The 22,279-nt window shown below is 47.7% G+C and overlaps 1 protein-coding gene across 2 annotated transcripts in view; it reads right to left on the reverse strand.

Annotated features, from left to right (window-relative positions):
* TTC39A (tetratricopeptide repeat domain 39A) overlaps nucleotides 1-22,279 on the reverse strand; it is a 95,670-nt gene that overhangs the window by 60,185 nt on the left and 13,206 nt on the right. Inside the window, exons 1-2 of one of the 2 annotated variants that reach the window (XM_090047104.1) lie at nucleotides 12,180-13,217; nucleotides 9,344-9,448 (exon numbers count right to left, since the gene is read on the reverse strand). In XM_090047104.1, the coding sequence (XP_089903230.1) occupies nucleotides 9,344-9,448; nucleotides 12,180-12,217 (143 nt within the window). In that variant the 5' untranslated portion in view covers nucleotides 12,218-13,217. Of the gene's footprint in view, nucleotides 1-9,343; nucleotides 9,449-12,179; nucleotides 13,218-22,279 lie in introns of those variants that run through there. The other variant, XM_090047103.1, reaches the window with a different exon arrangement.

The following is a 22,279-nucleotide window of genomic DNA, read 5'->3' on the forward strand; positions in this document are numbered from 1 at the left end:
ATACTGTCATATATGCAGAGTCAAATTCTGCTCTCAGTTACACCTGATACAAAGCTGATAAACTGATTTTGGAAGCCAAATATAATTAAGTTGGTTATTTGAGTGGATCTGAAATGATGCACTATAAAACAGACGATGTCTTCAGGATAAAGCTGCAAAATCTAAACAGAAGAAGTCTTGGGGAGCAAATCAGTCCTGAAAAGTAAATGTTTTTTTTAAAACAAAAACATGTTTGTAGGCTGTGAAAACCAATTTCAAATCTCAGCATGCTAGAAGGCAACGAGGAACTGATGCCTCCCAATGCAAACCTGTGCATTATTACACATGCCCACTCCACAACTACTGTCACTCCCTAAAGAGACGGTATATGTCCGTAATGAAGATCATTTGCAGTGAAATTTAGCTTCCTGTTTCTCTATTACACTCTCATGAATCATAACTCTGTATTACCTGTGCTGTTAAGGGCAAATGAGAGCAAAGGCCTCCCCTCAAGAACTGGCAAAGATGAAAGTTTGGTCTCAAAATGGCTTTGCAATGTGACAAACTCGTATTCCAGATACAAGGATGTAACATCAACTGATTAAATGAATTCAGCAGGGCCCAATAAAAGCTGAATGGAAACTGTATGCAATGAACTAAAAAAAAAAAAAAAAGATTTGTAATCAAGCATATAGGCTCATTCACATATGGGGGTTCACAGTTCCTTGTGAAGCATTTTATTATCCCCTTCAGAAAAAAGTCTTTTTTTCCCAAGTTGAACCTGAAGTAAGACCACCCAGATGGGCAAAGAGACCCGACATGTCATTTTAATGAAAACACTGCCACTCTTCTTTCCATTTTGTGATGCCCTTCCATTATAGAAACACACTACTGTGAATTGCTTTGAAACCTGAATACTGGAAGCTGACCTAAGCCTACAGTTTGCCAATAATACAGCATCTCCAGCAGTGTATCTGGTATCAAGGATTTGAGCTGTAAGATGAAGAGGAGGAAGCAATCTCAGGAAGAGCTGGGTTCAGTGCACTGTTGTTCTTCGTAGTTAACTGTTAACACAATGACCTACATAGAAAACAATGTCAAGGAAACAGGCCACTGCACAACTAAGATAGTGACAATATACCCTCTGTACATGTACTGAATGCAACAGCTCCTTCCTTTGGTGGTTCTTGCTGGTGTAGATCTGGTGTGGAGAAAGTCATGGGAAGAACTGTAAGAACCCTGATGGCAACATTTATACAGTGCCAGTGATGAGACTGACTGAAGTAATAAACACCACATTCCTGGAGGCCTAGCTACTTTTTCTGTATTATCCCAGGCCCATCCCAGCACTGAGCAAATGCAGAGGCTGGAAATACTGTAAGGTTTACAGAAACACCATTTCATTTTTTCTCAGCTCCTACACACAACCAACCCGGGCCCAACCAAATTGGGCCCAGCTCTGGTGCAAGATGCACAGGTGGAAGCCTGTTGCACCCCCATGAGCCAAGAACCCTAGTGGACCCCCCAGTAGACCCCAACCCTGATCCCCAGCACAGAGTTGGGAGGTAAGTGGGGCCCACAGTGGGTGGGCATTAGATAGGAGTGGGAGGCAGCTAAGCAGAGCTGAGGAGGGCCCCCCCCCACTTAGCCCTGTCACCCAGGGAGCCACACAACTGGAGCTGTGCAAACAGGTGCTCTGGGCCCGGCACACAAGTTGAAATAGGAGGGCTATCGGTGGGCTCTCTCACTTCTGAGTTGCCCCCCCAGTGGTGACACATGGCACAACTCGTGCTTGTTGCACCCCAAGCAGTCAAAGCTACCTCACACTGAGGGATAGTTCTCTTGGTGCTGGACCTCAGGTAAAGGGGAGAAGGGACCAACCCTCCCCTCCTCCAGGGAGGGATCCAGGGACCCAGGGAGTCCCTTACTTGCTCAGAAAGCTGGGAAGCCAGGAGATCCCCCTGCAGGCAGCTGCTAGAGCCTGCCTGCAAAGCCACTGCAGCAGCAGCTGGTGAGGACCATACAGGAGTAATTACACCCACCTTGTCTCCTACTTAAACAAGCACTTAGGGAGCTGTGACGGAGGCCTGCCCTGCAATACGGTGATGGGTATACACCACACCCCTAGGCTTCCTGGTCTGGACCACCCCGCCTTGGTACCTCAGAGGCCTCTCCCCAGATGGAGCCTATGGTCCCAGCCTCCATGCAGATGGAGCCCTTGACTCCAGGCTGTGGGGGCTGCCTGGCATGTCTGCTGGCTACTGCTATTAGGGGCACAAGCACTCCCACTTGTGGGATATGGTCACTGGCGGTGGCTCTGGAGAGACGGGTGAGGGAGCTCCAGGAAGTGGTGAACAGGCTGCAAATCATCAGGGAATATGACATGGAGACTGACACTTACTGCCAGGCCCTGCACCTGGAGAAGGACACCACAAAGACCGGGCAGAAGAGTGGGCTTAAACAAGAAACCCCAACTGAACCCCAGATGAAATTGGTCATATCAGGCCTGAAGCATGAGAAATACTCAGGAGAAACTGGCACTCCTTTTGGTAGACAAGGAATTTGATCTGACCGGGTTGACGGAAACCTGGTGGGATGACGCACACGATTCGGTAGTGAATATTGAGGGCTATAGGTTTTATAGGAAGGATTGGGTTGGGAAGAAGGAAGGAGGTGTGGCCCTTTATATGAAAGACTGGTACCCCTCCCTACAGGTCATGTTTGACAGCAGGGAAGGGTCCCTTGAGACCATCCAGGTCAGGATACAAAGGGGATCAGGACAGGGAGACCTGATGGTGGGAACCTTCTACAGGCCTCCCTCCCAAGAACAGGAAAGTGATCAGGCATTCTCCGGGGAACTGGCTGAGGCAGCTAACACTAAAGACATGATTGTCATGGGTGACTTCAACTACCCTGACATGTGTTGGGAGGACCATTTGGCCAGCTCCAAGAGGTCAGCCAACATCTTGGCAACACTAGATGATCTGTTCCTGACACAGGTTGTGGAAGGGCCTACTGGGGTAAGGCCACTCTGGATTTAGTGCTGACCAAAGTGGGCGGACATAATAGGCGACCTGAGGATTGGTGGTACTCTGGGCAACAGTGATCACAACCTGATTAGGTTCACCATCCAGCGTAAGACTGGGAAACCAGTCAGCAGAACAGAAGGCCTAGATTTCAGCAACACAGACTTTGGCAAACTCAGGAGGCTAGCTGGAGAGGCCCTCTGCAACCAGTGACTGGACAATTTAGGAGTTCAGGAACGGTGGTGCTTCCTTAAGGAGGCAATTCTCACTGCTCAAAAACAGGCCATCCCCACGCAGACAAAAAGCGGGAAAGGAACCAAGAGACCTGCTTGGCTCAACAGGGATATTAGGGAACCATTGAAAAAGACAAAAGGAGTGTAACAGAGGCCTGAGTAGCAGCAGCAGACAGCCTGCAGCTGGCTGTTATCTCAATCAGGCTATGCTGCCTGATTGGGGAACAGGGCTCAACTATTATATAAGGACTGGGCCCTGAACAACAGTCTGCTGCCAGTCAGCTAGAGGCACCACCAGCTGAGCTGCTGCTCATGAAACAGCTTGGAGGTAAGGACTGGGGGATATGGGGAAGGAGGAGGCCCAACTCTGGTCCTGGGCATGACTGGAAACTACACCCTGAGAGGGATGGATGGCCTGGTGGGACTATCTGTGGCAGAAATGCCAGGCTAGTTACTTCCCTGGTGAAAGGCGAGTATGGGGAACCTTTTAACCTCAGCCCCACATCTGTGGTGGCTGTAGATCTCTACAGGGGGAGCTCAGGCTCACTGTGAGCACTGAGGCAAGGCCCAGGCCAGGTGGAGGGATCTGTGGCAGCGCCCAGGCTCACAAATGAGCCTGCGGTCGCAAGGGAGCCGGGTAAGGCTCCTGCGGGGCGGGGCCCTGAGTCTTGGGGGGCTATTAAGGAAGCTCCCAGGCTCAGGGACAAAGAAGCTCCCAGGCTTAGGCCCAGGGAGGCTCGGGACAGGGCTCGGAGCCCCAGTCCCATCAATGGGCTCAGATGCCCAGTGTGTGCAGGTTCAGAGGCCCAGTGTGGGGCCTGGGAGCACTGAGTATATTAGGATAATTGGTTAAGGCTGGGTGCAAGGCCACAAAACATCTCCAAGGCATGGAATATGGTAAGGGGAGGTTGAAGTCATATATCACGGAATCATAGAAGTACGGTCAGAAGGGACCTTGTAGATCTTCAAGTCTGACCCCCTGCCTGGGCAGGAGAAGAAACTGGGCTCAAATGATCCCAGCTAGGTAGGCATCAAGCCTCCTCTTAAAGACCCCCAGGGTAGGAGCCAGCACCACTTCCCTTGGAAGTTGGTTCCAGATCCTAGCCGCCCTGACAGTGAAGTAGTTCTTACGGATGTCTAATCTAAACCTACTCTCCAACAACTTGTGGCCGTTATTCCTTGTTATGCCGGGGGCGCTAGTGGAAACAAGGTCTCTCCCAAACCCTTCTGGTCCCCCCTAGTGAGTTTATAGACGGTCACGAGGTCCCCCCTCAGCCTTCTCTTGTGAAGGCTGAACAGGTTCAGGTCCCGCAGTCTCTCAATGTAGGGTCTGCCCTGTTGTCCCCGGATCATGCAGGTGGCTCCTCTGGACCCTCTCCATGCTGTCCACATCCCTCCTGAAGTGCGGCATCCAGAACTGGACACAGTACTCCAACTGTGGCCTGACCAGTGCCGCATAGAGGGGGAGGATCACCTCCCTGGACCTGCTTGAGATGCATCTGTGGATGCATGACAAGGTGCGGTTGGCCTTCCTGACCATGTCCCCACACTGTCAGCCCATGTTCATCTTGGAGTCAATAATGACTCCAAGATCCCTTTCTGCCTCCGTGCTCTCAAGAAGGGCGTTTCCCATCTTATAAGTGTGCTGCTGGTTACTACCGCCCAAGTGCAGCACCCTGCACTTGTCAGTATTGAAGCTCATCCTCTATTTGCTAGCCCACCCCTGTAACCTATCCGGGTCTTGCTGCAGTCTTTCCCTCCCTACTAGCGTGCTCACCTCACCCCAAATTTTGGTATCATGAGCAAATTTAAACAGGTTGCTTTTCACCCCGTCATCCAAATGGCTGATAAAGAAATTGAACAGCGCAGGCCCAAGGACCGAGCCCTGGGGAACTCTGCTGCCCACTTCCCCCCAAGTCAAATATGACCCATCCACCACCACCCTCTAAGTGCAAAACTTCAGCCAATCTGCAATCCATCTGACTGTGTAGGCATCAATGCCACAGTCTCCCAATTTTTTAATGAGGATGGGGTGAGAGATGGTGTCAAAGGCCTTGCTGAAGTCCAGAAAGACTACATCCACGGCAACACCTGCATCCAATGCTTTTGTGACCTGATCATAAAAGGTAACCAGGTTGGTCTGACATGACCTGCCCCTAATGAAACCGTGCCGGTTGCCCTTGAGCATCATCTCTGAGGCCAGCCCATCGCAGATGTGCTCCATGATAATCTTCTCAAAGAGTTTCCCTAGGATTGAGGTAAGACTGACGGGCCTATAGTTGTCCGGGTTCTCCCTCCTCCCTTTTTTAAAGATGGGGAACACGTTGGCTATCTTCCAATCATACGGCACCTGGCCTGAGCACCACGAGCGCTTGTAAAGCTGTGCCGAGAGCCCTGCAATAACCTCTGCTAGCTCCCTCAACACTCTGGGGTGGAGAGCATCTGGACCTGCTGATCTGAACATGTCCAGCTCCTCCAGAAGCTCTCTAACCCGGTCCTCCCCAACCTGAGGTCTGGCAGCATTCCCCTCGAGTCCGTCTTTCGTCATAGTGGGGAAGTCCCGGTCCCTGCCCAAGAAAACGGAGGTGAAGAATTGGTTAAAGAGGTCTGCCTTCTCCTCTGGCACAACCACCAGATTACACATTATTGTAATTATTAACATCAAGGCGTGGAAGATGAGAAAGTGGGCAGCTAGCCACAAGACAAGTGGGCTAGCCTACATTTTGAGATCAGCTCTGGGATACCCACTTGTTACAACAAGCTATGAAAGAATGGTTCAGCAACCAGAGAGGAATAAACCTACATATCCAGGGTCTGCAGACATGAAACATGAAAAGGCAAGGCAGGCATGGAGATCAAGCTGGCGACTGAAATAAAGGACAACAAAAAGTCTCACTATAGATACACAGGGAGCAAGAAAGAAAGAAAAAAAAAAAAAAATCAGACTCCACTGTGGGACCCCTACTGAATACTGAGGGGCAGCCCGCAGTCAATCCCCGCAAAAAGGTAGAACTCCTAAATACATACTTCATGTTGGTATTCCTGAAATCAAATGGGGGCTGTTGACCTGACCAGAGACCCAGGGAATATGGGGAAAACAATAGACTACGTGAAATCAGTCCTGAATAGGTGAGTGATCTCATACAACACTTGGACATTTTCAGGTCTGCTGGGACAGATGACCTGCATCTGAAAGCCCTGAAAGAACTGGCTGAACTTATAGCAGTTCCACTGGCAAAGCTGTTCAAAGAGTCATGGAACTTAGGAGTGGTCCCAGATGACTGGAAGAGGGCCAACGTGGTGCCTAACTTTAAGAAAGGGAAGAGGGATGACCCTGCAAACTACAGATTGGTCGGTCTGACTTTGGTCCTGGGAAAAAAATTTCGAAAATTTGTTAAGAAAGCTATCAATCACAAGCTGGTAACTGATGGGGTATCAAGAAGCAAACAGCATGGCTTTGTCAAGGGTAGATCACACCTGACAAACCTGGTGTCCTTCTACAACCAAGTAACTAACCAACTGGATGAGAGACACAAGGTCAATGTCATTTACTTAGACTTCAGCAAAGCCTTTGATTCTGTTTCCCACGGGATTCTCTCAACCAAACTGGAGGGTGCTGGGGTGGACCAGTCTACAGGGAGGTGCATGGACAACTGGCTTGGTGGCCAATCCCGAAAAGCTGTAATCAATGGGATGGCCTCATCCTGGAGGGCCATCTCTAGTGGCGTCCCCCAAGGATCGGTGCTTGGACCCATGCTCTTTAACATTTATTAATGACTTGGATGAGGGGGTGAAAAGCTCAATAATTAAGTTTGCGGATACTCCTAAGCTGTGGGGAAACATGGACACATCAGAGGATAGGGATCCAGGATGACCTTGACAGGCTGGTTTTATGGGCAGAATGGAATCAGATGGGGTTTAACAGGGAGAAGTACAGGGTTCTTCATCTGGGTAAGAAGAACCTTCACCATAGCTACACAGTGGGTGGTGGTCCATTGGTTGGCACAGAATCTGAACGAGACCTGGGGGGTCACGACTGACTGGAAAATGAACATGAACAGTGCAATGAGGATGCCAGCAGGGCAAATAGAACTCTGGCATGCATCAGCCACTGTGTCGACAACAGATCCAGGGAGGTGCTCTTCCCTCTCTATTGGGTGTTGGTGAGGCCACAGCTGGAATACTGTGTCCAGTTCTGGGCACCAGTCTTCAAGAAGGATGTGGATAAGGTTGAGAGAGTACAAAGAAGGGCCACGTGCATGATTAGAAGCATGGAAGATAGGCCCTATGAGGAGAGACTCCGAAAACTGGGCCTGTTCAGTCTGAGTAAGAAAAGACTGAGAGGTGACTTGATAGCCTCCTACAAGTATGTCAGGGGTGAGCATCAAGATCTAGGGGAGCAACTCTTCAGGAAGGCACCTCAAAGGAGGATGAAGACCAATGGGCACAAGCTAATAGAGGGTAAGTTCAGATTGAACATAATAAAAATCTTCTTCTCTGTAAGGGTCACCAGAATCTGGAACACACTCCCAGCAGAGGTGGTGCAATCACTATCCTTGGAGGTGTTCAAGGTGAGGCTGGACAAGCGCCCTGTTGAGCTCATCTGAGCCCAATAACTTCCTACCTGGCAGGGGACTAGACTTGATGATCTTGCAGGTCCCTTCTGGTCCTTCAATTCTATAAGCCTGTAACTCAGCAGATCAGGGTCACTACAGGGTACTAACATGTTAGAAAAGCCTGGAACTCATTGCCACAGGAAGTCGCTGAGGCCAAGAACCTTATGAGATTCAACAAAAAAAATTGATAGCTATATAGATGTCAAGTCTCCAGAGTTACCACAATCAGTAATGACATATTGGTGGAAAAGATATTAGATTTTACTTTGCAAGTGATTAAGATAATACCCAACATGAGAGATCTGTTACCTCACATTTGCCTACTGCTAGGTTCATACACTTTCCTCTGAAGCAACTTCCATCGCCTAATGTCAGAGACATAATACTGGAGTAGCTGGACCTTGCATCTCATCTGGTACGGTGACTCCCATTTTCCTGTCGCTGAATGCAAGCTATGGCTCTCTATCCATACTCAGAGCATGTGCTCACATCAGCAATGGCAACTGATGAAGCTAGGCTTGCCCCTGCAACCTACCTCTCTCATCACAGCCTGTGTAAGGACTACTCACAAAAGATGACGCTCTTGGTTGTTTTTAAATCTCTCTACTGCTTGTGATGCGAGATTGCCATGGAAAGGTCTAACAAGAGAAAAAGGTGTTGGGGAGGAATTTAATACGGATGAAGATCATTAAAAGGAGAAACATAATAATAGAAGAAGGTCTGACAAAATAAGTGGAAAAAAGCAGCCATCAGTTGAAAGGCTTCAAAAGAATATCAGCAGGAGAAGGAAATGGAAGCAGAGTAAAAAGGGAAGGAACAGCATGGACAAGAAAAACTAACTGAGAAAGAAGAAAGAAAAAATATTTGTTTCAGGTTTAAGAATTCCATATGTTGCTCACAAAAGGATAGTTCCTTCATTTAAGCTCCTCAAAGCAAGCAGATTTTTGAAGGGGCACAACACTAACAATTCACAACTGAAAGGACCACACCTCATGGTAAACTACACAGTTCTTGGTAAACAAAAGCAGATTTTTCATTCCTGAGACAATGTTGGCATGGAAGCTGCACAATGTACTCAAACTTCTGATCAATACATGCCATCCAAAGAGAAACACTCTCTCTTCTCAGACATTTCATACGCATGGCATAAAAAAAGTGATTTTATTTTCCCATCTCCTTTGATCAAAAGTACAACTGTTTATCTTGTGCTCCAAGGGCCAACTCTTACCCACCTATGAGATACCTAAATGTGGGTCTATTCTACCCTGCTTGAAACCTTGCAAAATTATTGATACATAAGGCGTCTTCATGCTCCTCTCTGCTTTTTGTGATACAGAAGTTGGTGCATTAATGGTTTTACAAGGACTGGAACAGCCTGGAATAGAATTCCACTTCGGTGCCTTAAACTTAAGTGAGAACTGGCCCAAAGCCTGCTTAAACTCTTCTACTGAAACAAGGGGAAAAAAAATGATAAAAGCAGTCAACTCACTTGGCTTGAAGAGAAGCAAGGGCATCAGGGAACCTGTTGCTCAGAAATAAATCCACAGCAGCTGAACATTCATCCAGGGCCACATTCAGGTCTGACATAGATGACCTGTTGAAAAAGAAGAGAAAAGAAAAAGAAACAGATAAATGGACCATTTCAATTATTCTTCTACTGAGCTCTCACTCATACTTCTCTACTATCACCTTACATGTACTGTGATTCCAATTTCACTAATCCACTCCACAGCTAGTAACCCCCTAGCCTTGTTGTAGGAAATGTGCCATAAGGAAAGACAGGCATTAACCACTTTTTAGATATTCCTGTGCAAGTCCCCCCACCCCATCTGCTGTTGGTCTTCATCCTACAATACTAGGTTCCTTTGCAGTAGACCGTAACATGAAGAGAGTGCCTTTCTGATGTGGTTCCCTGTTGTTATAAAGATGCTGCATCACCATCTAAAGATCCATCATCTTCCCAGTAGGACGTTGTCAGGTCCAAATTAAATTCACAGCTCTTATAATTACTTTGCAAGATACTAAGAATCAAGGTCAAGGCCACGACTCTTCATCTGTGTGGTGAACCACTGTTTAGGGCCACCTGTGAAAGAATCAGAAGATACTACAAAGTAGTCCCTGCTCCAGAGGTGGAAAATGTACCATGCTCTTATCCTTCACTCACTCAGAACAAAGGCCGGATCTGACTCCAGACAGATCCATTCTGCTAAGTTTAGGTGATGTTCAGATACAGGGTTTTGGTTTGGCCCAAAGAGAAGAGAACCAGTGGCAAAGTCTGAAGCCAGACTTGAACTCTTCCTAAATTTGGGACTGGTTACATCCAGGTTTCGGGTTCAGGTCCATCTCTTAGATACTGAAGACCAGAAAAGGCACAGTAAAAAAAAATAAGTCTTTTCTTCTACCTTGGCTAGAAGTTTCAAGGCAAGAAATCGCAGGGGAATTAATGACAGATACTGAAAACAAAGGAAGTGTTTCTTCCTACAGCTGGCAATCAGCCTGTGGAAGCTGCTGCAGCAGTGGAATCAGAATTTCAAATACCGTGGCTGGATTATTTTACAAACCACTGCATTATTATGCAGTACCTCTGGCTAGATAGTTTTTCACTATCTTCTTGGAGATCAGGTATTAGTCATTGCTGGACCAAAGGGATTCATGATCTGATGCCATATGGAAACTCCTACATACATTGCTGCTGTGGACTGTATTATGTATAGCCCATGTTTTGTACAGCCGCTGACCACAAGATAGCAGGAAGAACTAAGCCATTACAGCTATCAAAGCAATCAACTGATTTTAAAATCAATTAAAATGGCTGCTCCTGGGGAACAAGGAAATGTCACTAACTCTGAGAAAGCAGCTGTTGCACATAGGTGTAAACCCAGCAACTACCCTTCATAATCAAAAGTCTATTGCAGTGTTTTCCACTGATCACATTTGTTTTTCTTTTAAAGATTTATGGCCTGAGGTGTCAGGCTGACCTCTAAGGAGAGTTTTCAGCAGGTCTGTACTGGCAAGGAGATAATACAGACCAGCTGAAAACTTCTGGCCAAAATTCAGCATGAGAGAGAGAATTGTTGTAGCCAAGCCTGCAGAAGGAACAATACAACCTGCACTGGTAAGGCTGAAATACCCTGGGCAATGTCAGAGCAGCTGAAACTCAGGTCCTTTGCAGTTTGTAAGGAACCAGACTGGATGTCAGAGAAGCTGATTTCTATGTTTTATAGAAAGTAGTCAATTATTTTCTTCTCCTCTACCCACAACTTCAGCTGCTGTAAACTAAATTAAACTGTCTTGTGACTCAGGATCTATGCTACTTCCTTAACATGTAACATGTATAATTACCAAACTGAAAGAAACACAGACCTAAAAATCCCAGAAAGTATGCTAGCAATACCACCCTAACAAGAAAAGCATCAGAGCTCGGAACAAACCCTGACATTTTGACTGAGGGACTTCACAGTCATTTGCTTTAAAACCAGAACTCCCTTTATAGAGGGGAGGGAGAAGCATGAGATGTTTCCAGTTTCAAGAATGAGGATTAAGCATTTGAAAGAGACATTTTATGAGTCTGTCATCACCGATCCCTGCGCTGCATACAGCTCTGCTCCCCAGAGTCTCAAAGTGCTTTGCAAACGTTGATTAAACAACCCCCAGGATCCCTGTGAGCCATTATGTCTCAAACAATATCATGCATGGATAACTTATACACCTTCAAGCCCATTCTGAGCCTGATTTATTGCAATAATGTAGAACTTTGCCATCTGTAGGCTGCAAGGGTTGCATTTACTACATAACCTTTGTAATCCTACATTTCCCAAAATAGTAGCGTATTTAACACTGATCTGAAACATGCTCTCATCTGTTTAAAGTCTTCCATCTTTTTTCTGACTTTCTTTATCTCCACACAGAAAGAAAGATTAAAAAAAACAAAAACTGCTAAGACGCTAAGAGTTCAAAGTACACATCAGATGTCCCATGCTCTTGGAACCTTTTCTAAAAGCAGAGTAATTGATACAAATCTGTTTCAGCAGCTACAGCAATGGGAGTTACACCCCCCCCCAACACTCAGAGGAGAGAGAAGCATTAGATGTAGTTCCTGAGTAAAGAATTGAGGCTGCATTAACTGAACTAAGGCATTAGCATTCTATGCATGATACAAAATATATCATCTTTAAAGTACTTTTTCGTGCACTGCTGTATTAATCTGGAGAAGGCTGAACATTTTTATAAACTGATTAGTCATGCCTCAGTGGGTTGCACTCTGTTTCCCTGCTATCTGATCTCAGATGTAAAATCACCACTGCCTTAAATACAAATCAACGTACCTTTCCAGTAAGTCTCCGGTGTCTTTTGACATAGTCATTGGTGTGTCGAGTCAGTGCCTAAATCAGCAGCAGCAATCAGCAAAGAACACCTGGCAGCAGCAGGCACGCAACACCACTTAACCAGCTCAGAATGACAGTCACACAAAGCCTAGGGCAGGGCATGGTCCGCCTGCCTGCTGAGTGTATTGTACTCGCTGATTGGTCCTTAGGGTCATTATGGTAAAATTACAAGTCTCAGTAGTTTAGTTCTAATAAACCCATGAGCGAACGATTTGGATCTCATGCCTGCAGTGAAACTATCCTTTCCCTGATCACTCTGTGAAGTTCATATATCATTAGATACTGCTGTGCTGGAGAGGTTGCCAGCTGCCAGCAAGTACGTCTTTAATCTATGGGAAATGACAGAACTTGTAGAAAGGAGTGGCCATCCTAGATATCATTCATTTGGGTTAAAGAGAGAAGCAAATCAAATGCTCCTTTCGTAGAGATACCTGATACTCGAGGTACTGGATCCCAGGGGAAAGCCTGAGCAAGAACTAACAGAAAGTAGAGGATTTCACTAACCGTGAATGCAAATGAAGAGGCTGGGATGCTAAATAGTACAGCTCTGTATACCTGATCGTGTTCAAGAAAGGTCCAGAAAGGCAAACTGGGGGTGCAAAGAAACAGGGTTTCAACAATAACTACTAATTTATATCCTCAGTTTCCCTTCCTTATAGAAACACCCTGGCAAGGCCTCACATAATGGTTTAATGGCTCAGATCAAGAAACAACAATACCAATAAGGATGGAAAGGGGCAGCTGAATTTTCTTAGTGAATGTTTCCACACCCTTCACCCAGCATTTGCCATACTGGTCTTCTCTGGTTGCAAGTACTCCAGGACAAGAATTGGGACATATAAGTCTGGACAGCACCTAGCATGTGGTAGACAACAAATAAAATAAATCAGCCGTGCATTGTTTCATAGATTTCATAGACACCAGGGCTGGAAGGGACCTCGGGAGATCATCAAGTCCAGCCCCCTGCCCAAAAGGCAGGAAGTCAGCTGGGGTCACAGGATCCCAGCAAGATAAGCATCCAATTTACTCTTGAAGGTGTTCAATGTAGGTGCTTGAACCACCTCCGCTGGCAGACTGTTCCAGACCTTGGGGGCTCGGACAGTAAAGAAATTCTTCCTTATGTCCAGCCTGAAACGGTCTTGCAGGAGTTTGTGACCGTTCGACCTCGTCATCCCTTGGGGCGCTCTGGTGAACAAACGTTCCCCCAGATCCTGGTGGTCACCCCTGATAAACTTATAGGTGGCCATCAGATCACCCCTGAGCCTACGCTTTTCCAGGCTAAAGAGTCCCATGTCTCTCAGCCTGTCATCGTAAGATCTGTTTTCCTGACCTCTGATCATGTGTGTGGCTCTCCTCTGGACTCTCTCAAGCTTCTCCACATCCTTTTTGAATTGTGGAGCCCAAAACTGGATGCAGTACTCCAGCTGCGGCCTCCTGAGTACAAGGGGAGAATGACGTCCCGGGATTTGCTCAAGAAGCATCTATGGATGCAAGCCAGCATTTTGGTCGCTTTATTAGCCGCAGCATCGCATTGCAGGCTCATGTTCATCTTGTGGTCAATGATGACCCCCAAGTCTCTTTCTTCCGTAGTGCTAGCCAGCGTAGCACTGCCGAGCCTATAAGGAAGCTGCAGGTTTTTCTTCCCAAGGTGGAGAACCTTGCATTTTTCGGTGTTAAACACCATCAGGTTCTCGTCTGCCCATTTGCTGAGCTTGTCCAGGTCAGCCTGGATCACCCGCCTATCTTCTGGCGTGGATGCTTTGCCCCAAAGTTTGGTGTCATCGGAGAACTTGGCCAGTCCGCTCCTGACTCCAATGTCCACATCATAAATGAAGATGTTGAACAGTATGGGTCCAAGGACAGAGCCTTGGGGGACCCCACTGGTCACAGGGCACCACGATGAGTGACTGCCATCAATTACAACCCTCTGGGTCCGACCACGGAGCCAATTTCCCAGCCAGCGGATCGTGGTGGAGCCAAGGCCACAACTGGCCAGTTTGGCCAAGAGGTGATCATGGGATACCAGATCAAAAGCTTTCTTGAAGTCAAGATATATGACATCAATCTCTTCTCCCTTGTCCAGGTGATAGGTCACCTGGTCATAGAAGGAAATGAGATTGGTCAAACAAGACCTACCCGCAACAAACCCATGCTGGCTATCCCTTAGAATGTTTGTCTGGGCCACTCCCTCAAGGATGGCCTCCTTGATAAACTTTTCTAAGATCTTCCCCAGGATAGAAGTCAGGCTAATGGGCCTATAGTTAGCTGGATCCACTCTCCTCCCTTTCTTGAAGATCAGCACCACATTGGCCTTCTTCCAGTCTTCGGGCACTACACCAGAGCGCCAGGAGCTTTCCAAGACCTGTGCCAGGGGCTGGGCTATGATGCTCGCCAGCTCCTTGAGTACCCTGGGGTGCGGATTGTCAGGGCCGGCTGACTTGAAGGTATCCAGCTTCTCAAGGTGTTCCTTCACGAGGTCAGCATTGATGGAGGGTAGGGGATCCCCATCACCCGGATCTCCCTGTCCCATAGCAGGCATGGGCGTCCCATGGGACTGATGAAAGACTGACGCAAAGTACCTATTTAATAGGTTGGCTTTTTCCTGGGCGTCAGTTGTCTGTTGCCCCACCTGGTTTAGCAGGGGTCCAACATTGCCCTTGCTTTTCCTCCGGCTCCCCACATATCTGAAAAAGGACTTTTTGTTGTTCTTGATGCTTGAAGCTAGTTCGAGTTCAGTTGCAGCCTTGGCTTTCCTGGTTTGGTCCCTGCAGGACCGGACCAGTGCAGAATAATCCTCCTTGGAGGTGAATCCCGTCCTCCATCCTTTGTAGGCTTTCCTTTTTAGCCGCAGGAGGTCCGCTAGGTCGCTGGAGAGCCAGGAGGGCTGCTGTGCCTTCTTGCTGCCTTTCCTCCGTGTTGGAATAGATTTAGCTTGTGCATTGAGGATTGCTTCCTTGAGAAGCAACCACTCTTCTTGAACTCCCATCTCCCTGGGGTCATGGTCCCTGAGGGCCTGACTGACAAGCCTCTTGAGCTTGTCAAAGTCGGCTTTTCTGAAGTCAAGGACTTCTGTGTTGCTGACTGACTTGCCAGCTTTACGGTGGATGGTGAAGGTGATCAGCTCGTGGTCGCTGTCACCCAGCTTCCCAATGATCAGTAGGTCGCTGATTAGGTCGTCCCCCGTAGCCAGTACCAGGCCGAGCAGCGCTTTGCCTCTCGTTGGCCCATGGACTTCTTGAGTCAGGTAGAGGTCATCCACGCATGAGAGAAAGCTTTGCGACCGCTCAGATTTTGCTGAGTGATCTTCCCACGAGATGTCCGGGTAATTGAAGTCACCCATGACAACCAAGGTCCTGGAGCAAGCGGCCTCAGTCAGTTCCCGGGCGAACTCCTGGTCAAGCTCAGGACTTTGAGTGGGAGGTCTGTAGTAGACTCCCACCGTTGTGTCCCCTGTGCCGTATTCCCCAAGAATTTTTACCCAGAGGGTCTCTAGCTGTCTATGCTGGTCGCCAACATCAGCTTGCAGGGACATGTAGCTTTCCTTCACATAGAGAGCTACACCCCCACCCCTTTTGTCAACACGATCCCTCCTGTACAGGGTATAGCCCTCTATACCCGTGGTCCAGTCATGGGTGGAGTCCCACCAGGTCTCCGTTATCCCAGTGACGTCACGAGCTCCTCCTGCTTGTTGCCCAGGCTCCTGGCATTAGTGTACAGGCAGGCAAGTATGCCCTTGGGGGCTCTTGCCTTGCCCACAGATTGTGCCAGGGCTGGGGAAGGGGTGGACTCCCTTAAGTGCCTTGGTCTGCTGGCTTTGCAAGGGTTGCTCAGCGGGCCAGCAGTGGCAGTAGTCCCCCCATCCCCCTGCGGGCTTAATTTAAAGCCCGGTGGAGCAGGTCAGCCAGCCTGGCTGAGAAGAGTTTTTAAAGTTGATATACATATTAGTGGATAGAGAAGATATTTTTTATCTATCTACTTTTTGGCATATGGCTGAGAACAATGACACCTGGGTTCCTCCTCCATTTCTTGCACTAACTCACTCCAAGTGCTTAGCTTCATTGTTTACTCTTTCGTTGCCTGTTTTCTAAACTGCAAAACAGATAAAACCTACAGATTTGTGATGAAAAGCCTAATTCGTTTAACACAGACAAATATTAGGAGCCAAATCACACAGTCAAGTACAGGCACAAAGGAAAGCTGTTACTGCCCTCCAGAGTTTACAATCTAATGGTTCAATTTTGCAAATAGTATAGATATTAGCTATATAATGCCCTCTTGTTAGATTAAGCACAAGAATAAAAGAAAATATGACAGCAGCTGCTGAATCAAACCCACAGAAGATGACAGAAAAAGAAAAAGTAAGAAAAGGGATATGACACACAAAATGATTAGTATGGCACCACTTGTTGCATGCATGTATGGGCTTTTTCCCCTTTGCATTTTAGTTGTTCAACTTATGGCCTCTTGCCCTTTATTGGTTAATTTACTCAAGTTTCACTTAAAAAAATAAAAAATAAAAGATCCCCGTTCCTGTTTCTCTTCCCCCCCTTCCAGTTCTTACCCATTTCTTTTGAAAGCCACCCTATTTACACAGCTTGTACGTTACTAGCAATCCCTATTATTTTAACAAAATTATTCAAATCGCTCACCCTTTCTCTTCCTCTTCCCCCAATACTTTTCCTCTTGTCCAATCATACGCCCCAACACTTAGTCAAGCCTCCTCTAAAGTGAGACCAAAAAATTACCACAAGCTACAAGGCAACTGCTAAAGGGAAAAAACAAAATTACCCCATTCTTAGACACTTTCATGGCCTCCATTCACACCACATTAAGCACCTCCAAGTTGGCCAGTATGTTTATTCCTCACAACATCCCTCTGAAGTCAGGACTACTATTATCCCCATTTTCAAGATAAAGAAAAAGCTCAGAGAGACTAACATCACTCCTGAACATGCTAGAAAATTTGCGGTGTTGTTGGGAATTGGACTGGAATGTCCCACTTGCCTGCTAGTTCTCTGGCTATCCTTCCTTCCTAACGCCACCTCCTTCTTCCCTCGTGCTGCTCTCATTTCCAAGAAGAGCTGGGCCCTGGTACCTGTCTGGATATAGTGGTGGCTTTCAAACAATCTGCTGTGGCCTTGCACTGGTGGCCTGCAATGCTATCAGTTATTTCAGTGCTGAGGAATATCAAACCAGGACATGGGCAGCCTTTCCATGTTGTGTTATATTTGTATTAAAGAGACTAAGTTAGAGGTGGGCAATTATTTCAGCTGGAGAGCCACTTCACAAGTTTTGGTGAGCTGTCAAGAGCCTCATGAGTTTGACCACTGCCCTGCCCCCTGGTCACCATATTGGGACCGGAAGTCCTGGCCCCCTAACCCTGACCTTTGCCACTGGAAGTTCCTCCCCTTGCCACCCCAGAAATACGTCATGATGTATGTTTGCATACTGTATATAGAAGGGAGTACGTAACAACTCAAAAATAAAGTCTTATTCTTCTATATTGTATGGGGAGATGTGGGGTGTGCTTGGGCAGAGAGGGTGTGTATGGTGAGCTGTGGGGGGGTATATGGTGGGGTGTGGTAGTGTGGGGGGGCTGCAAGGGGTGTGGCTGTGTGTGTTGGAGGCATAGGGTATGTTGGGGGGTTGTGCATTTCTGTGGTGTGAGGGAGGGTGGGGACATGTGGGGACCCCCACACACTCCCCTACATGGTGTGCAGCCCCCGCTGAGGGCAGCAGCAGCAGGCAGTGGTGCTCAGGGTGCTCATGCCCAGCACAGACTGGTGTGCAGCTGCAGCCACTGCTACATGTGGGGGCAAGGAGCGCAGCCTGCCTGGCCTGCCTCTGTTGCAGGGGCTCCACGCTGTGCACCTATAGCTCCTCCAGTCGCATGGCACCGGGGAACGCCCTGCGCTAGAGCTGGCTGCCTTTGCTGCTCCCTGCCATGCAGGTCCTGGGACTCTGCCAGAAGTGGAGGGGAGCCCTGACCCCTGCTTTCCTGCAGAGTTCCAGGACCTGCACGGCAGGGGGTGGGGAAGGCAATCAGCTCCAGCGCAGGGCTTTCCCCGGTGCTGCGCAAGTGCGGGAGTTGTGGGCATGCCGCACAGAGGCCCCACAAGAGAGATGCAGGCTGCGCTCCTCGTCCCCACATGCAGCGCTGGCCAGAGCCACACACTGCCAGGCACCAGTGCCCCAGCCTGCTGCTGCTGCCCACAGCTGCGTGCCATGTGGGGGAGTGTCTGGGGGTCCCCACACCAACACCCTGCCCAGCCAAGCTCCACATTCCTGCCACCCTCTTCAGCATGGGCCCAGCCTTATGCTCCCATCCAGCTGCAGCTTCCCCCACCCCTGCCCCACCTGCCGCCCAAAGTGAGCAGGATGCCAGGGAAGCCAAACAGGTCCCCCAGGGCAGCTGCAGCAGCCGCCTCTCCTGGAAGCTGCTGCTGGCTGAGCCAGGCCCTTCTGCCAGGGAGGGTGGGAGCGAGGTACAATAGGGTATGCTGTGGTGGGGGGGTATATAAGTGGATGCCTTGCTCTCACCCTTGCGGGAAGGGCTGGGCGGGGTATAATTTGTTGCAGGATGTCTGTGGCCCATATGAAAGTGCCTGGTGGGCTGGATCTGGCCTGCAGGCCATATTTTGCTCACCCCTCATCTAAGCAGAGCTCCCACAGGATCCTTTATATATCTCGCCAAACTGCACCTCTGACAAGACAGGTCAAGTATCAAGCCATACAGAATCACTTAAATGAAGAAGGCTGTGGGGAGGACCTCAAGAGATCACTTACTCCAACTCCTGCAAAGAGGAAAAATCAAGTATATCTATACTATTCCCAACAGTGTATTTGTCTAACCCGTTCTTAAAAAGTTCCAGAGAAAGAGATTGCTTCTGATTTAAGAGGTAATCTGCATGGGGCAGCAGGGCAATGATGCCCTCTTACATGCCAAAGATGGCAAGTCTACCAGACTGAGTCTTGGACGCTGGCCACACCTCAAGGTCACCAGCCTTTTCTCACTGGTCATGCTTTCTAAACATCTTCTAATTCCTGCTGCACTTCTCTGAAGTCCCTGTTTTGCCAGCATTTTTCTAAACCGTAGTTCCCAGCACTGAGCCCAATACTCCAGCACAGTCTCAGTGCTAGCAAGGAAAAGAGAGTCATGTCCTGTGTCTGACAATCAGCAATCCCAGAGTGAGGTTTGCAAGAGTTTCATGTTCCTGACATGGACTGACTACCATTTGTGGCCCACCATAACCCCCAGGTTATTTTCTGCTGAATTGCTGCATAGCCAGCAATGAAGAGAATTGACTCAAGTAGAAAATAAAGAATATTTATTTGTATTGTTGCCTCAGTGCTTTCTTACCATCAGCTCTTAAATGTAAGCAAGCACTGCAGTTGCTGCAAGGAAGAAGAGGGCTCTGAATTGCAAAGTCTGTTATTATTTTTACATGTCCTGAGACAGATTATTCTGTGAATATGAGCTGTGATAGGAAAGAACATGAACACTTCTACAATGCAATATTCCCTCAGCTATGACAGGCAATATCTTACGGAATATTTAGCTACCTCAGACAAGGATCTCTCCCATCTATCTAGTTGTGACAAATACCCAGCACAAGACACGGTAAAATGAGTAATCCAGGGCTCTAAGGACCTGATCACAGCAAAACAGGCTATGAAGCAGAGTCAAGGGAAGGTCACACTGGAGTGTGTGAAAGCTGAGCAATGAGGACCACAGTACTGGAAGACTGAAAAGCCCCAGAAGCTTATCCAAACTATTCCCATCTGGCTGCTCTCTACACCGCAGTTATATTTTTGGCTGTTTTAGTTTTAAAAGACCCTAATAATGGATCTTCCATCATTTCTCTTGAGGGACTGCTTCCTGCCTAGTACAGCTCAGTGTCAGGATGCCCCCAACATCCTGAGTATCAGCTGAACCTAACTCCAACCCATTCCTCCCAGTTATAGCCCCATAACACAGTAAATAATCTTGCTCTCAATTTATACCAGTCACGTATCTGTACACAGTCCTATCCACCTATAGTGACTGCTTGCCCAAACTACATAAGCACAGCTCTGCTAATCCTTCGGAAGTCAGTGTTTCCAGCCTTCCCCAACAATGCCTTTTCTCTTCCCCTTCAGTTTGTCATTAGCACATTACTACAGTAGTGCCCAGATCTGAATCTTGTATTCTTAGTGTGCTCAAACCACTGGGATTATTTCTTCCTCACCCTATGATATGAGGCCTTTGAATAAGCTGCCAAAAATGATGCTGGCTTTTATGTCGTCATATCACCTTGCAGTCGGGTTTCATTTGCTTCTACCAACCTCTGTTTGTCTTTCAGTTACTCTGATTTCAAGGCTTCTCCCACATCAATTGCCCATCTTAGAAATCTGTTCCTTCTCCCCCTCATACAATGTATTAGCTACATTTCTTAACAATTTATCCTTGCCTTTTACTGCATTTTTTATATCATTCTACTCTCCCTAGTTCTGTGAATTATTTCTCTGGTTCAGCAGTCTCAAGAAATATGCTAGCAACTGGTGAGAACTGCTGGCATGTAAAACATGCATTTGCTCATACCACTGTCTTCAAGCCAATACAAGCTTAGTTGGACTCAAAAGAGCTATACATGACTAAAAGCTAAGACAACATTTCCCCCTCAACTGTTATTACTACCAACACATTTATATGGAGGAAAAGGACAGCTTTAAAGTGCATTCTTCTTCAATTACATGTTCTCATGTTATAAAAAAGTGGGTAGATATATTATGTATATTTATATATCCATATGCACACAGTAATTACCAATTTACTCCAATATAAGATGAGGTCCGTTGCCTGCCCCCACACAATCAACATTAGAGAAACTGCCCCTCGTCTTACATTCACACAAAAGGAAACCACATTAAATATTTCGCCTCTCTCCGAACTGCTGCTGAAAGCAGCATGTGCTCAGTAATGCAAACAAGGACATTTAAGCTGATTAAATGCAGCCAACACTGAATGTGACTATAAAATACACAGCCCATCTGGGGCAAACATGCTGATGGGAACTTACCCCAGGGATAGGTAAGTCATCATTAGGGACCTACCGAATTTGCAATTTTGTGGATTTCACAGATTCTGCAAAACCCAGCACTGTCTACAAAATCTGGGCAATGCCTGGGAAATCTGTGGGGGAAAAAACCCCAACTTACTGAGCACTGCCACAGCTCACCAGGGTGGGGAACTGGGCAGAGGGCCAGGCTGCCCGCTCAAACGGCTGCCAGCAAGACGGTTGCCGTTCCACCCCTCTATGCTGACTGGATGCAGGGACTACCTGTCATATGGCCCCATCCCTCTCCACCAATTAGTGGTGAGGGGTGGGGCAGGCCTGCATGATGGAGAGCCCTTGCAGCCAATCAGCAGCAAGGGGCAGAGCTATATAACAGGCAGTCCCTGCAACCAATCATTGGCAAGGAGTGGGGCCACCGGGGCCCCTCAACCAGAGGTGTAGGGGGACCACTGCACCCCACCCTTGAAATGGCTGCCCAGGTCCACGTTCTGCCTGCAAAATCAGGGGGCAGCCTCTGAGAGTTAGTCATCATCAGCAATCCCTCGCAGTTGAGAATGACCGTCTGCCACGTTTGCCTTATCTCTGAGTCTGAAGATGTCTGACAAGGCCTATCCAGGTTGGACAGACTCTGTTGCAGCTCAGGCACACTTTTCTGTGTGGAGTGCATGGCTCTGGGTTCTTGGTTCAGTTTGCAGTACACCGTTTTTCAGTCTGCTGCTCCTGTTTTTCTCTCTCTCGTTATCATTGTAAGGTTTCAACATGTAGAGATCCTTGCAGGAAATTCTTCCTCCATTTGGGGCAGTCCTGAGCAATAGTCCCATCTTCCGTAGGCATTATCAATGGCACTTCTCCAGCAACCTGAGGTGTCTCCTGTACATTGTCCATGTCTCAGTTACATACAGTAAGGTGGGGATCACAACTGCTTGATGAACTATGAGCTTGGCTTTGGATCTGATAAGACAATCTTCAAAAACCCATCTCCGA

The sequence above is a fragment of the Crocodylus siamensis genome, chromosome 5 (assembly GCF_052110815.1).
Source record: "Crocodylus siamensis isolate JL-2025a chromosome 5, ASM5211081v1, whole genome shotgun sequence".
Lineage (NCBI taxonomy): Eukaryota > Metazoa > Chordata > Crocodylia > Crocodylidae > Crocodylus > Crocodylus siamensis.